This window comes from Pongo abelii, chromosome 6 (genome assembly GCF_028885655.2).
Source record: "Pongo abelii isolate AG06213 chromosome 6, NHGRI_mPonAbe1-v2.0_pri, whole genome shotgun sequence".
Lineage (NCBI taxonomy): Eukaryota > Metazoa > Chordata > Mammalia > Primates > Hominidae > Pongo > Pongo abelii.
Genome location: NC_071991.2, coordinates 85,712,386 through 85,728,303, shown reverse-complemented (window position 1 = coordinate 85,728,303; position 15,918 = coordinate 85,712,386). Strand labels below are relative to the sequence as shown.

General features: G+C 40.6%; 1 protein-coding gene and 1 non-coding gene across 7 annotated transcripts in view; one reads left to right on the top strand and one right to left on the bottom strand.

Annotated features, from left to right (window-relative positions):
• The first annotated feature begins 1,055 nt into the window (after window positions 1–1,055).
• The window catches only part of CDK14 (cyclin dependent kinase 14), a 592,876-nt gene continuing 578,013 nt past the window's right edge, over window positions 1,056–15,918 (top strand). For 2 of the 6 annotated variants that reach the window (XR_010140627.1, XM_063725567.1), the window contains exons 1-2: window positions 1,065–1,768; window positions 8,962–8,993. Coding sequence is in view for 4 of the 6 variants with exons in the window: in XM_063725567.1 (XP_063581637.1) it covers window positions 1,678–1,768; window positions 8,962–8,993 (123 nt within the window). In the remaining 2 variants the exon portion in view is untranslated. Of the gene's footprint in view, window positions 1,769–8,961; window positions 8,994–13,251; window positions 13,298–15,918 lie in introns of all 6 variants that reach the window. The other 4 variants (XM_054558999.2, XM_009243031.4, XM_054559002.2 and 1 more) reach the window with 4 other exon arrangements.
• LOC112134515 (small nucleolar RNA U13) lies at window positions 11,737–11,841 on the bottom strand. Its single transcript, XR_002915931.1, has one exon. It is a non-coding gene; the product is annotated as a small nucleolar RNA U13 (small nucleolar RNA).

Below are 15,918 nucleotides of genomic sequence, written 5' to 3'. Positions count from 1 at the left end.
CTATCAAGATCCTACAATGTGCTCAGTGTAGGGCGGAACAAATCACTGTTTTACCTCACAATTTAAGGAAGACGGGGCTAGTTTTTAAGATAAAAATCTTTTAACAAAACATAAACTCCCCAAAATTTCCTTCAAACCAAACAGCATTGTCACACCCTCACAAGCTCTTATAACTTACACAGCCAGATGACTCAAGATTACTAACGTTTCTATTCATAAGGAGTTTGCTGGCCCCAAATCAACACAATCAAGCCCTCCTCCACCTTCCTTCTCTCTCCCCCGGGAGACTGACGTTTGGAACTCACGCCGCACCAGGTTTTTTCAGAATGAAGACGATGTGTGTTTGCTGCTGGAACTGTTTGTCCTGGGATTTTATAAACACCTCCCCCACTCCTTTTTAAAGTTCTGTTTTTGAGGTGGGGGAAAAGGAGGTCGGAATCTGTTTAGCCTCTAAGTCTCCCAATTCAGAAATATATTCTACGAATTTAATAGAAAAAGACCGAGGGCTGTGTCTGCTATTTACTGCAGAACTGGGTATTCCTATCAGAAATCACCTACATGTGTCACCAAGACCAGAGACAAGGATGAGGGAAACAGCATGATCCCTGCCTTCTGGAGGGTTACAGTTGAAGCTTCCGCTGCTTCTGCACTTGACCTCAAAACAAACAAAAAACCCACCGCAAACAACAACAAAAAAATCCGGGCCCACCTTTCCCTTTGGATCTTTCACTTGACAGCTTTCTCGGCCCAAAATAAGGCACCCTACATCTGAATGCATCCCTAAGGCCTTACCGCACCCAGTCCAGGAGGCAGTCCTGGCAGCTTCCCTCCACCCAACTCCGCGCTTTTTCACACGCGCTCGTGGAAGGAGAAAACCGCTCAAACAACTGGACTCGGCCCGTTTCCTTCGGTAACCTCCCTACAGCCCAACACGCTGTCCCCAGACGCTGCCCGCTCCCACCCCGGCCCCTTCGCGATCCTCCAGCGCGCGGGCGGGGTGGGGGAGGAGCGCGGGGGCGGCCGGGAGGGGGCGCCGCCGGGGCGTGAGCCAGACACAGAGGGCCGCGGAGGACGCGGGAGGCGAGCGGGGAGCCGAGGTCGTGCTAGGATCCCGCGCCCAGGGGCCTTCGTCGAGGGAGGGGCGTGGCGGCGGCAGCAGGAGGGCAGCAGGAGCGGTCGGGCTGGCGGTTCCGCGCCGCGGCTCCGTCTGCCCAGCGCCCGCAACTCTGGGCTGAGAACTTCTCCCGCCGGCCCACTCGCCCTCGCCCCGCGCACTCGGCGCCAGGCGACTCCCGCACCTTGTCCCCGGCCCGCCCCCGCCTCCTCCTTCGGCCGCACCACTCCCCCTGCCGGCCGCGCTTTTCTCCGTTACAAAGGAGGGAAAATGAGCCGGGCGGCGGCGGCGCGGCGCGGGGCCACCACGGCGGCGGCGAGCGCGGCCGCCCCCGGCACCACGTAAACCGCCCCCGCCCGCCCAGCTGCGGCCCAGGCCGGAGCGGAGCCTGCAGCCCGCCGCCTGCTTGCTGCTCGCCTCCCTAGCCCTGCGCGTCGCCTCCCGGCCCGCCGAGGAGGTGGTGGAGGAGGAGGCGCCGCTTTCCCCGCGGCGCGCGCCCTCGCCGTTGTCTGGGCTGTGCCTGGACCAGTTTGGGGAAGTTGCCGGGGCCCCGCGTCGCCCAGATGTGCGACCTCATTGAGCCGCAGCCGGCCGAGAAGATCGGCAAGATGAAGAAGTTGCGGAGAACTTTGTCGGAGAGTTTCAGTCGCATTGGTGAGTAGCGCGCTGCCCCCGGCCCCCCCAGCGCCCGCTCCCCCGGCCCGCGCCCCCGCCGCGCTCCTGGCACCAGCCATGCAGCTGCCAGCGGGGCTGGCGTGGGGTGCGTTGCGGGCGGGGGTCGAGGGCACAGTGCTAGGGACCCGGGGGAGGGCAAGGACGCAAAGGAAAGAGACCCGTCTTCCTCAGGATCTGGGGGTTCATTTGTAGATTCTCTCAAGCCTACAATATGGGTTTCCCCCTCCTCCGCCACTAGTGCTCGCCCTTTCGCGCGCGTGGGGGACGGGCGAGGGGACCCCTCGGCCCCCACCGCGCAAGGGGCTGCGCGGCTGCTTGGGCCAATTGTTATTTTTTGCGCACAGGCTTTGATATTGGGCGTTTAGTCAGTAATTTAGCTTTGGAAATTGGTGAAACGTTAGACTGTGCCCTGGTATTGTTTAACGTATCCAACCTAAAGGGAAGTGGGACAGTTACCTTGGGACCTATTGTTCGGTACTTCGGGTCCTGGAAAGCGAGATTTGGGTGTTCAGTCGCCAGGTCTCTGAATCTTCCCGCTGCTGGAGAGAAATGCGCGCTGTGGAGTTGTCTGGACATTTAGGAATGTCTCCCGAACTTGTTCCATTTAATAGAGCTCAGGGGCTGTTGTCTTTAAACCAGCCAACCAACCAACTGACCAACGGTGTTTAGGACAGTGAAGAATAAATGCATGTCACAGGTTGTAATAGGGTGACAGCAGTATCACGTGGAATGGGTTTGTTAGATTTTGAGTATTGGGCATAGAAAACCCCTTTTAACCTAAAGAGTTAGCTGCCTCCCCTACTGTCACAACTTTCACTGATACATGTAACTGCCCTGAACAAGAGAATGCTATAGACACAAAAAATAACTCCTGCGAGTCCCTAGGAAGCTGCCTAGTCTTTGTTTCACTTGTTTTAAATGTCATCCACGTTAACGAAGGTGTTAATGGAAATTAAGCATAAAGGTACTTAATTCCTTAAAATAAAACCCTGGGATGCACATGAGTGTTACAGATATCCTTTCACCCATTCATTGTAAGATATGCAAACTTTCTTCAAGTGAGAGAGTACAATGGATCGAAATTTAGCCAAGTGGTTTTTTTTTTTTTTTTTTTGTCTTTCGACTTAAAATTTTGTGTTAGTATGCAAAATCTTTCCCAAGATGACTGTAAAGTTATGGTGTGAAACCAATCTTTAGTTTTATTTATTACCTGTATTGGATATTAATTTCACTCTTCAGAATTAGGGACACATATGGAGAGTCCCTGCATTCAAATGAAGTTTGAAGCCAAGAAGAGTGTGAGAAAGGGAAATGTTGAGTTGTGTGCATTATTAACGAGGATGTTTCAGCCCTGACCCAAACCTTCACAGAGGCGGGTTCTGGAGTCCATTAAGCCTTATTCTAAAACACATTAACTATATATTTACTAATGCTAATGATTCTGCTGGAGCCCCTCCAGTTTTGTGTTAAATAATTCATTGCAATTGAGTCTCAGTAAGAAACCAAGGACATTAATATAAAAGTTCCTTATGTTTAAATAATTTCAAGGTTTTGATCGACAATCAGTAAAATTTGGATTAAGTACAGTGCTGGCAAATGGGGGTATTATAGTTAATTGGATTTTCTAGCTTACTGAGATTTAGTGATGTGAAACTCCTTTTGACTCCAACTCTTGTTAAAATGTCTTCTAAGAGCTGGTGGATTTTATATCCTCCCTTTAGGACACAGAATGCAGTGCAATGAGTACAGCTGATTATTTCCTGTATTGATGGAAAGTATGATTCTGAATTGTAGATCTCATTGTGGAATATTGTAAAAGGAGATATTGAAGTGATTATAGTTGTATACCAAGCCAAGGACATTCAAAGTAGCATTACAGAAACAAAATCTGTATCTTCTTATTTTCTTGGTGTTTTATATTGTATTTGCAAAATTAAAACCAGTGAACTCATTCTGATTATCTAAGGATTTTTAAGGCGCTAGAGGTTGTTGAGTTGAGGGCTTACTGTGGGATTATATAGTGCATGAGTTAAGAATGTGGGCTGTGTGTCACACAGACTGTTTCCGGTGTTGCCACGCCCAGCCGAGGTCCCTCAACTTCTCTGAGCTTCAGTTTTTCATGTACAACTCAGTTTCATTGTTGGCTTTTAGTGAAATAATGCATACCATGTCCTGTGTGGCACATTAAATAAAGACTCAGTAAACGTTCAAGATATGTTATCATTGTTTTTGTTATTATTAGGGATTCCGTCATACTGACATAACTGATCTTGTAGATAGAAAGCAAGAGAAGAGGGAAGTGGCCATTGACTTTGTAATGTAGCCAGCCTTAAAACGGAGTTAGGCAGGCCTGGATTTGAACTTGGTTTTCGCTGCTTGCTCTGTGCCTTTGGCAGCCGGTGGAATTACCCTAAAGCCCAGAGTCCTCATCTGTAAATATTCATATAAGGTGAATATATGTGAAGACTAAATCGGATAAAATACATGAAAAATCTAGTGCAGTATCTATCACAAGATGAAGGTCAATACTGTAGGCTGTCATTATTCCTTCCAATTTCTGTTTATACCCCATCATCCTCCATTCTTCATTGGTACTTCATGAGGCGATCAAAGAGTGAGTGGTTTATTCTTGTTGAATAATCCACACTGCAACATATTCATTCTCTTTAACCAATGTAAGCTTTTGAAATAGACATGCTGACTTTATTTTGCTGCTTTAGTATGATCCAAAAGTGTAGCTTGTTGTATGGTGAAATGTACAATATTATTATTTAGCTGTAAGAAATTATTAATCATTCATCTATTGAAAATGAGGAAATGTTCGAAAGTATCTGATATCCGGTCAGTGTTTATCATTAATAATAATAATTCTAAATACATAAAGCAGTGCTAATGTTTAATTTGTTTACACATTAGAGATCATGCTGACTTTGTCATTGCCCACCCCAAATACAGCTGAGCTGAGATTACTATATTATAAAACACATTGGCTTTCAAGCCATAGTGCTCTAATTTACGACATCTGCCAGGGAATGACTGTGATATAGTTATGGTTCCTTTATAAGATGGGTGTAATTGAATTTTAAAGTCACCTATCAATTTCGGTAGTATTTATGGTTTTCTACTAAATTGTGTCAGTGTGGTCCCTTATTTAGGAATTACTACAGTTCTCTTACACTTTTTTTTTTTTTTTTAATTTAGGCTAACAAAGACAAATCGGAACTTAATTATTGAATAGTTTAAGTATATTAAAGTTCATTTCCTCTTTTCTTTCTTGTGTCTTTTTTATTTTTGAATGTTAGCCTAGAAGGAGAAAGGCTTTATGTAATATCTGGTGTATGATTAAGGTCAAACTGACATTTTTTCATATTCATTTGAATGCATTTCTTCATACTTATTTGGACTGTCTCGTAGAGAAAGGAAGTTTATACTCTGTGATATTTGAGATGAACCCCATGTATACCATTTCTTTAAAGGATATGGTTTGTGAGGGAACTAAATAAAAAGAAGAGGCTGTGATTGCACTGAACTTTGGGGTTTGTTACCTTGTGCTGTAAGTATGTAATTCTAGAGTCCAGTTGTCATTTGACGAATTCATTATGTCAGAAAAGAGAAATGTAAGGTTAAATGTTCAGACAAAATTTAACTATTATACATTTTCCCCAATGCAACTTCAAAATATTTTAATTTGAAAACTACAAAATGGAATTTATATCTGTGATCTTTTAAGAGAGAACCAGTGTAGCATTTTCATACACCAAAACTTAAGTGTGTCTCAAAAGATACTCTCCTTTTGCCATTGAGGTAGGACTCATTAATTCAACAAATAATTATTTAGTACCTCCTCTCCACTGTAGATATTGTTCTGACAGTCAGATTGACTGACTAATGTGGCTGGTCCCTGTCCTCAAGGATTTTAAGGGAAAACAGGCCAATTAATAGGCATTTACAATATAAAGTGACAAATTCTACCATGAAGATTGGCGAAATTTGCTGTTGGAGAACACAGGAGGAGCACCACTTTCATCTAGGTGAAATCATGAGAAGCTTTCTAGAGGAAGCGGTGTCTGAGCAGAGGACTGAATAGAATATCTGCTGATCTTAAATATTTTGATATATGCCCCTTGGCTATTCCAGAATAATGTAATATGCTTGTTACTCCATGAAATCCTTAAAGATAATTGTGGATTTACATTTACATGAATGATTAATGGCAATCAGGGAATGTAATCAATAATGAGATGTGTTCTTGTTTGGGTCAGAATTTACTCATCAGTGACCTGATGAATATCTGGCAAAGACATCTTAAGTTGGTCTTTGTTGTTACTGTTAACTGCTGTTCAGGACAAGGATTCAATATTTAGAAGAAACTGTGTAAGGTGTCAGTCTAGCAGTGAATGACTTCAGTGAAGTAATGGTGTTCTGTGGTACCTTGAGCTTGAGAGTATTGTACAGATGAGATAATCTGGCTTCCTGTTCATTATGTCATAGCAAATACACTTGCAGTTTCTTCTATTTTCTCCTCTTGTTACCTCCAGACCCCACCTCTTTGTCCAGAATGTTGGAGAATTGTCAGGACTTAGGAGATAAGAAGGAAATAGTCCAGTCTGGTTGTTCAAGACATTCCAGTTTTCTCCTGTCTTCATTTCTCAACTTGAGGGTCTTCATTCCATATTTGCAGTTCCCTAAGGGATAGTATCTTTTTTTTTTTTTGGCGGCAGAGGAACAGGGTCTTACTCTGTCGCCCGGGCTGGAGTGCAGTGGCACAGTCTTGCTCACTGCAACGTCTGCCTTCCAGGCTCAAGTGATCCTCCCACCTCAGCCTCCCGAATAGCTGGAACCACAGGGCACCACCACCACGCTTGGCTAATTTTATATATGTATGTATGTATAGATGTATGTATGTATGTATGTATGTATATATGTATTTGGTATTGTTTTTGTAGAGACAGGGTTTCCCCCTGTTGCCCAGGCTGGTCTCAAACTCCTGAGCTCAGGAGACCCATCCGCCTCAGCCTTCCAAAGTGCTGGGATTACAGGTGTGAGCCACTGCAGCTGGTGGGGTAGTATCAACTGTAGTTCTTATTGGATGCTTTGATAAGAAAACACATGGCTAAATTTCCAGAACTTTTGTAATGTCCAAAATAAAGACAGTATATTTAAAAGTTTGTGCTGTGAATTGTAAGTTTGCTGCTGTAGCTTTGCATCTTGCATGGCAGCCACATAGTGCGTGTGTTCCATTAATCTTTGTTAAATGAGCTAGGTATGAGGCTGTATGGTAATTTGCTTATGTTAGACTTTGTATTTGAAATCAATGGGCTATTAATTTCTTATTCCAAAAAGTTTAGTTTTTCAGATGAAGCAACTTGTCTATATTTAGAATTACATTACTAATGTTTTATAAAGGACTCATTAGTCAAGTATGTTAATTAAAGGACACGCCTTGGGTTGAGGGAGTAGACAGTATAGTAATATTATTGACTGGTATTTATATAGAGCCTTGTAGCCTAGAAGTTAAATTCTAGTGAAAATGCAGTCCTTAGGAATTAGCTAGGATCTTAATATGGTTCTATTAAAACAGATTATTTTAGATTTAATGTAGGTTATTTTAGATTTAATGTAGGTTAAGTTAAATACATAATTAAAACATGTGCAAGTAATTGAATGCAAGATAAGCCATTCACAACAAAGGACTATCTTTTTATTTTCCATTCACTTTCAGAAGAAATGGTTTTCCAATAAAGAAAGATTAGTTTATTAGGCAAAAGGGAAAAATAAGAAACTTTTAGAAACGTTTTATTTCCCTCAGCCTACCCGCATCCCCCTTAACTCACCACAATCACATTCTTCTTGAAAACACAAATATATGAAACAGAGAAAATAACCTTTCACAATTGTTAGAGTATGTATCCTAAGCTTTTCTATGATAGCTTCAGTTGAGGCACATTACTTTTCTCAGAGCTTAATTGCCAGAATAATTTGCTTTTCATTGCTTTTGTCAGAACAAAGCTTTCCACGTAATAGCTACCCAAGTGCTTCTATCCAGACTAAATCAGGTATAAAGCAGCAAACACCTATGCACTGTTCTGTAAATTTGAAACATTTCTCCAGCTAGTAGTTTCAGATAAATTAGCTATTTAATGCATTCTTCTTAATATGAAACATTCTAAGTAATTGCAAAATGTAAGGAACTAGATGTTTGCCAACTGTAGGTGAAATTCTTCTCCTTCTATGTTGGGTGAAAAAATTCCAGTTCTAAAACTGTGAACAGTCACGCATACTTGATGGTGGTCCCGCAAGATTACAATACTGTATTTTTACTGTACATTTTTCTATGTTTAGATACACAAATCCTTGCCATTGTGTTACATTTGCCTATAGTATTCAGTACAGTAACATGCTATATAGGTTTGTAGCCTAGGAGTAATAGGCTATACCATATAGCCTAGGTGTGTAGTAGGTGATACCATCTAGGTTTGTATAAGTACACTCTGTGACATTTGCACAATGAAATTGCCTAACGGTGCATTTCTCAGAATGTATCCCAGTTGTTAAGTGACACATGTCTATATTTAAAGTAAATTTGAAGTATTTGCTGGTTCCTATAAAATATTCTGAATGTATTGTTTTATTTTGAAATACTTTGTTATAAAATTTATCATGTTGAAATGTTTAAATTATGTCTCTTACTCTGCAATGCTTATTTTAGCAGGCTTAGTCTTTCATCAACACACTTACACTTCACTCAGTACGAAAATGTCATTCAGGGCTCTATGCAAAGAAGGTGTTATCCTAACAATTGGTGATATCTTCTCAAAACCCAGGAGTTTAAGGGGAAATTTCATTAAGATTACTTTGTGATTCTTTTATGCTTTCAATGAAACATGTTCAAACTAAAGAAGAGATAGGGAACAGTTATGCGTGCTTCTAATATCTGGGAGAATAGTTCTATTTGCATATTTATAAAAAATATTTCAAAAAGATGCATGCTGTGCTCTTTCATTTGCAGTTTTCATATTTGTATCATAACATTGTTATTCAGGTTGGGGCACAATTTACTTTCTGAAATGAAAACACCATACTGCCTTGTTTTTTTTTCTGTTTTCTATAACTTAGATAGTCTCTTTGGAATTTTTCACAATAACTGTTTCCTTTTCCTTCTTATTTTATAGCTTTGAAGAAAGATGACACCACCTTTGATGAGGTAGGTTAAATTTCTTTATCTAATGTTAGATGCATTTAATGACTACCAGCTAAAGTCACTAGCTGCCAACTTTGTACTTAGAAACAGAAAAAAAATGCCTTTAAAACATGAGATGACATCTGTTTATTTCGTTGCCTTATATTTTCAAATTTTAAATAATCGTTCAAATGAGTTTTGGTAGCAAGTAACAGAAATATGTCTTTTTCAATTAATAAATGAACTAATTAGAAGACACATGCAGGCCTTTGTGTTGTTGCATTCTTGCTGGTGGTAGTGCTTGAAACACGCAGAGTGATGTACGTGCTTAAGGCAAGTCTGGAGCTGTTGGTAAGTTGGGCACCATGGCTCCTTGCAGACCTCAGCTGAATCAGGGTGTAATGGGTTGTTGATGCCACATATTGTCTGTCAGTCTCCCAGAGGAGGAGCTGACTTTTCCTGTTCTAGTTTTCCTATTCTTTGTATATCAGATCTGTCTTCATCTACTTGCCACAAAGTAGTGTAAAATACTGTTCAAGTAAGGCAGAGAGTTCATATGTAATTAATAGCATCCTGAATGTGATTTTAAAGCTGCAGTCATTCCTGAATTTTTGTAGTATAAGTAGGAATCACCAGAGAAATAATGAATGTTTACAAAATGTTTTCACAGTGCCAAAGAGTGAAGTGTTTCATTGTAACCATCCTGAACCACACTCATTGATCTGTATTGTAAACTGGGCCACATGTGTATATAGATTGTGTTTTTATATAGGAACATGGGTGTTATCTATACAGCGTGCTTACCTTAAAGCCTGATGAAAGCATAAATTAGTTTGGTTTGGTGGTTTGGTTTGTTTTAGTAGTTACATATTCCATGAAATATGCTACCTGTCTTCCCTCTGCTGCAGTGCTTCAGTGAGGAAAGGGCATTTGTGCTCATGGAAAGTCCCCTTGGCCATGTGGCTGGCCGTGGTGCACGGCAGGTCTGCTCAGGGAGAACCTGCTCCAGGCTGGGATTTCTGGATGGGGCCACCGTCATTTGGCTGTCACGGTCTGCTGCTTCATCAGCTGCACCTGTTCTCTTTTTCCTGGGCTGAGCTTTACAAAGCTGTGTGTCCCTGGACTCCAAAGCAACTTTCCCTGCCAGCATTCCTGTGACATCCTCTAAAAAACTTAATTCTTCTAGGCTTGAAGCAATAGAGGAGTCTTTTCTTCTCCCTTCACAGTGGGCAATATTGGAGTTTTCCTCTAAACCTGTATTTCTGGAATTTCGGTAGTGTTGTTACTGAGATATTTTTCAGGAGAGTGTTTTCTTTCTTTTCAGGAGAAATCAATATGAGAATATTTGGCACCATTTTTCTCTTTGTAAAGAAAGTTTCCCCTCTAATTATGTAGATAATTTAAGCTTACATAAAAAGAGAGAAATAAGGAAAAGGAGAAAGAAAAAATCTCATAAATCCTGTTACCCCGATACAACAACTGTTGAATGTTCTTGCTTCTTTCCCCGTGTTTTAAAAAAGCAGCCCATTATTATATCCCACTTTTTTCTTTGATACGATAACATTATATTTTCCCATGTTTTTACAAACTCTTCCTGATCATTAGGAATTTCGAAAACCTTTTTTCTTGCTTAAACACTATTGTTAGTGATTAGCTTTAAAAAACACCTGAGGCTGGAGCTCAGCTGAAGGTTAAAGATGTGTCAAACCTGTAACTACTCCCTCTTTCTGTTATTCTGAAACCTCTGTATAGTCAAAGGTCTGGAGTTTGTAATTTGGGTCAAAATCATCCTTAGATTTTGCAAAGTGGCTTCCTTCCTCTGCCACAAGAGATTGGAAACTATCACAAATCAGTAAATCACAGAATGCTCGACTTGGAAGATCCATTGGAAATAATAATTTTCCCACTCCATCATTACACGGATGAAGAAATTGAGATCCAGAAGGGGCAAGTAATTTCCAGCTATTGAAGGAAAGACTCAAGGCCAGAAAATCTTGGGAGATAGTAGTAATGAAGGCATGCTGCGGTATAATCCCCATTTCAGCTACCCTCTGTTTGGGCATTTGACTTATTCATTTCATATCCTTTGTAAAATAGAGATAATAACAGTATCTTCCCTTTAAGGTAGTTGAGATAATTAAATAAGGTAATGAATAAGGTAATGCATATTTCAGAATAATGGCTCACAAAAAGTGAATAGCTCATAATTGGTGTTATCATCTTCATTGCCTTCATCATCATCATCATCATTGATGCTTTCACTTTGATATCCACCTTCTGTAGTTGGAAGGGCTACAGAGTAGATAGAAGGATTAAAAAGGAAGAGTTACAGCTATGAGGAGAGTTAATTTCAGTTATTCCTCTTAACATTTCACCTAAAGCTTCATGTGATGACTTGCATATTAAAACTGAGAAAATATTATCTAAAACCCACCATTGTTTAGATTCCATATGGGGGTGATTGCATTCACTTTTTAATCCCTGGGTGTGTTGCACATAGTTAACATTCAGTACGTTATCTATTGAATGTGAGTAAATATCTATTGTAGAGGAGTAGGGAGAGTGATGAATTAGGTGTCGGGCAATGTGGATTCTCATCTGCCACTTTCTAGTTATTTGGGCAAGTTGTTTAACTTACCCTGGCCATAACATTCTCATTTGTAAAATCAGTTGAACTATGATCTTCAAGTTGCCTCTTAGCTCTAAATGTAGGATTCTAAATAATGTAACAACCAACATAAGATTACAATTTTTTTTCATGTTTTTATGTCAGACAGGTAATGTGCTGACCTTGTAGTAAGGTTTGAGGGAGGCACATCTTACACATGAGGTGAAACCCCAATCATCACGCTTATGAACTATACAAAAGGATCAAAATGACAATTTTATCACATCAGAAAAGAGCACTAAAACTCTGCTTATGTACATAGGAACTGAGTTCTTCTGTGATCATTTTCAGATTATAATAGTAGAAATTTTTTTGAAAGCTTGTTTTTTACCTTCTCTCTCCTGGAGCTGGGGAACTCTACAGTCCATTGGAATCAATTCAGATTTGAGTCTTAAAACTTTGAGGGTTGGGTCAGCTTCTTAGGTATGCAATAAGATGTGGCAACTCTCCGTAGTATTTATGAACTGGAGGGCTCTTTATCTCAAGGAGTGGCCTCTTCCAGAGAGTGCGTGAGCTGGAGTTTGGTAGCAACTCCCTGATTCATGTAGAGGATGCCTCTAGAGTGTGTGTCAAATGTTTGACCTTGAACACAGGACAAAAAGAAATTTTTAATCATAGACTGAAATGCCATGATTTCAGTCTAATCTGCTAATTTTCAAAACCAGACTGGAATTATATTCAGGAACTATGTTTGTTGTAAACTGGGCTGTGTTTGTGTGCGCACGTGTGTGTTTGTGTGTGTGTTTAATTGAACAGTTTGGAAGTTAAGTATTGAGGCCTTCAGGTATTTACAATAAGCAAACAATAGGAATTTTGCTGAAGGCGGTCATAGTTGGAGAGGGAACATTCTATGAATGATCATTTTGCTTTTCATTCATTGTGTATTTGGTCCCTGACTACAATATTAGCCATTTAATGTTCTGTGGTCTAAATCTACACATTTTACTTGGATGGACTAATCATTTCTAAAATATCCCAAGTAAAATTTTATTAGTTTCAGTCCTTTTCCCCTCCCAACTTCTTGATGTTTGGAAGGGTTTGACATAGTACTTGGCCACAATGAAGGGGCTAAATAATTATTGGAGAAACACATGGTTAAGCTAGAATGAAGGTGAAAGAAGATTGGTATTTTGTGTCATAGTTTTTAGTGGACATAATGTTTCTGGTGACATTGTGATGAGAGTCTTGGGTAAAGATCAACTTCATATCTGTGAAATGACTGCAGAAATTTCCAAATGTTTTCTTACCCTTGTGTCCCCAATAAATGCCCAGACCGTGTCCTTAAGTGGCCCCATTTTTCCTGGAGTAATGAACGATAACTACACTATGACTTCTGGTGAATTTTTGAGTTTTATTTTTGATTTAATGATTTATTTTAGAATATTAATGATACCTAATATATGAAAGGTCAGAAAATACAGATAATCTCCACCAATGTAAAATTACCACGCATAAAACCTTTTGAACTTTGGAGACAAAAGCTCTGATTAAGTGTATATGTATGTGTATGGAAATAGTTGGAAATTGTGATAGCTACAGCAATTCATGAATTGTTCTCATGGGTAAATTAAAAGGTTAACTCATGCAGTTCTGCTTTATCCCTCTGTTTTTTAGCTTTGATGATTGCCAGAACAAAGTGTTGGCTCTGCCTGGCTCTTTGGTGAGAAATACAAAATTTTTAGCAATTAGAATAAACCTTTGAAATGCAAAGAGTTTCATGTTTATGGCATATAATCCAGATAATTAAGCACTTAGTTTGTTTCTTAAAAATGGGTGACTGTGTATGAGTTTTCTAATTCTTCTCTGCTTTGGTCAGTTATTTTATGTTTGTGAAGTAGAAGGCTGCCAGCACTTATTTTGTCATTTTCCAGCTATTTTATTTTTTCAAATCCTAGGAAAACGTATACAAAACATATAAAATAAAAAAATTCTACATCTGGTCTGTGAGTGCCCCAAGCACATTTTTATAGGTTAACTTGCTTACTTTACATTTAATATAACAATTTTGTTAGGTGGAGACTGTGCACAATGATATTGGCTTCTAGTCCGTGTCCCTCTTTGTTATTTTATATAAAGATATAATACCAGAGATAATAAAGGTGACAGTTATTATTTTTTTGAGACTTGGTGTCCCTTGATCATCCAGTTTGGAGTACAGTGGTGCCATTGTGGCTCACTGCAGCCTCCACCTCCAAGGCCCAACCTATCCTCCCACCTCAGCCTTCTAAGTAGCTGGGACCACAGGCATACACCACCACCTGGCTAATTTTTGTATTTTTTGTAGAGATGGAGTCTCACCATATTGTTCATGCTGGTCTCGAACTCCTGGTGTCAGGTGATCCTCCCATCTCAGCCTCCTAAAGTGTTGGGATTGCAGGTGTGAGCTACCACATACAGCCATGCAGTGATTTTTATGAGAACGAGAATCTAGGGATGATATGGTTTGGATCGTGTCCCTGCCAAATCTCATGTTGTGGGGGGGAGCTGGTGGGAGGTGATTGTATCGTGGGGGTAGATCCTTCTTGAATGATTTAGAACCATCCCCTTGGTGCTGTTCTGGTGATAGTGAGGGAATTCTTGTGAGACCTGGTTGTTTAAAAGTGTGTAGCACCTCCCCCTTCGCTGTCTTGCTCTTGGCTTCTGCCATGTAAGAAGCTGGCTCTCCCTTTGCCTGCTGCCAGGATTGGAAGCTTCCTGAGGCCTCCTTGGAAGCAGAAGTCACTAGGATTCCTGTACATCCTGCATATCCGTGAGCCAATTCAACTTCCTTTCTTTATAAATTACCTGGTCTCAGGTATTTCTTTATAGCAATGTGAAAATGGACTAATACAAGTGGTTAGATACCAGTATAATTTGTGGATATTTCTGGTCATTCTTTTCCATTTATTGAGCATGGTGGAAGCTGGTTCAGTCTTTTCTCTGCCCTAACTATCACCATTAGGGGATGTCTCAGTGTCCATATGGATGATGTATATGCTGTAATACAACATTCTAGCATCCCTGACTTTCTTGTCTCATACCTACTTTACCCTTATTTGGTTTCTGCAGGAACTGCATCTTACTGGGACTGTCCTAGATTTAAAATATTAAATCCCACTAACAATCTTTCCTGTTTAGCTCTCTCACTGCTGCTGTATTCCCTGTATCTTTTCTTTGCTGGCTTCCAGTTTCTAGATGATCCCTTCTCTGCCTGTCCCATCCCATTCTCATAGTCCATAACCCATCCTCCCCCGTTAATTCCTTCCCTGTTCACTCAGGGAACATCACTCTCTTGCCGGTATCCTCAATGGCCTTACCGCTTTATACTTCATTTGTAATGTATGCTGCCAGCCCTTGATTTTGACCTGGCATCTTTTCCTATCTTACCTAATGGCTGCCAAGAGCTGCTTGAGGAAATCACTCTATAAATAAATTTATCATTTCCATCCTTAGCTGGAACGTCAGGCAACTGTGGACCATCTTGCATTTGTGTCCTTGTGCCGCTGGCCTGTTTCCTGCTGAACTCTTTTCACTCCTCCTAAGCCTTCATGCGACCCTCCTCCACCCTTTCTTCTTTTAGTAGAAGGCTTTCTCTCTGTTAGTTTCCTAGGGCTGCCCTAGCAAAGTACCACAAACTGAGTGACTTAAATAACAGAATTTTTATTGTCTCACAGTTCTGGAGACCAGAAGTCTGACAAACAGTAGCAGAGTTGGTTCTTTCAGAGGACTGTTAGAGAAGGCCCCATTCCAGGCCTCTCCCCTTAGCTCTAGATGACCACCTTCTCCCTGTGTCTTTTTACATTTTTTTCCCTTAATGCATGGCTGTCTATCTAAATTTCCCCTTTTTACAAGGATACAAGTCATATTAGATTAGGGGCTCACCCTACTTCAGTATGACCTCCTTTTAATTTGATTACATCTGTACGACCCCCTTTTCAAAATAAGATCACTTTTGGAGGTACTGGGGATTAAGACTTCGATATATGAATTTTTGGTGGACACAATTCAACCTGTAATACCCTCCAACTTCTTAGAGCCCTTAATACCATTAGGTGTCCACCGCCTGTCAACATCCTACCCATTTATGTACCCTCATTTGCTCCAGTCTTACCTCCTTTTTTCCCATCGATCTCAGAGGGGGTTTTGTCCTTTGTTTTGTTCCAGGCCAGTTCCTCCTCCTGCCTTCTCAATTCCTTTCCCTCTTTTCTACTCCAGAAGCTTACATAATTGATTCTTTCCTTTCTTTTCTATGTTTTCTGCCCTCTCCTTTTTATAGATAACGTTCACCATAGACTCTGAACA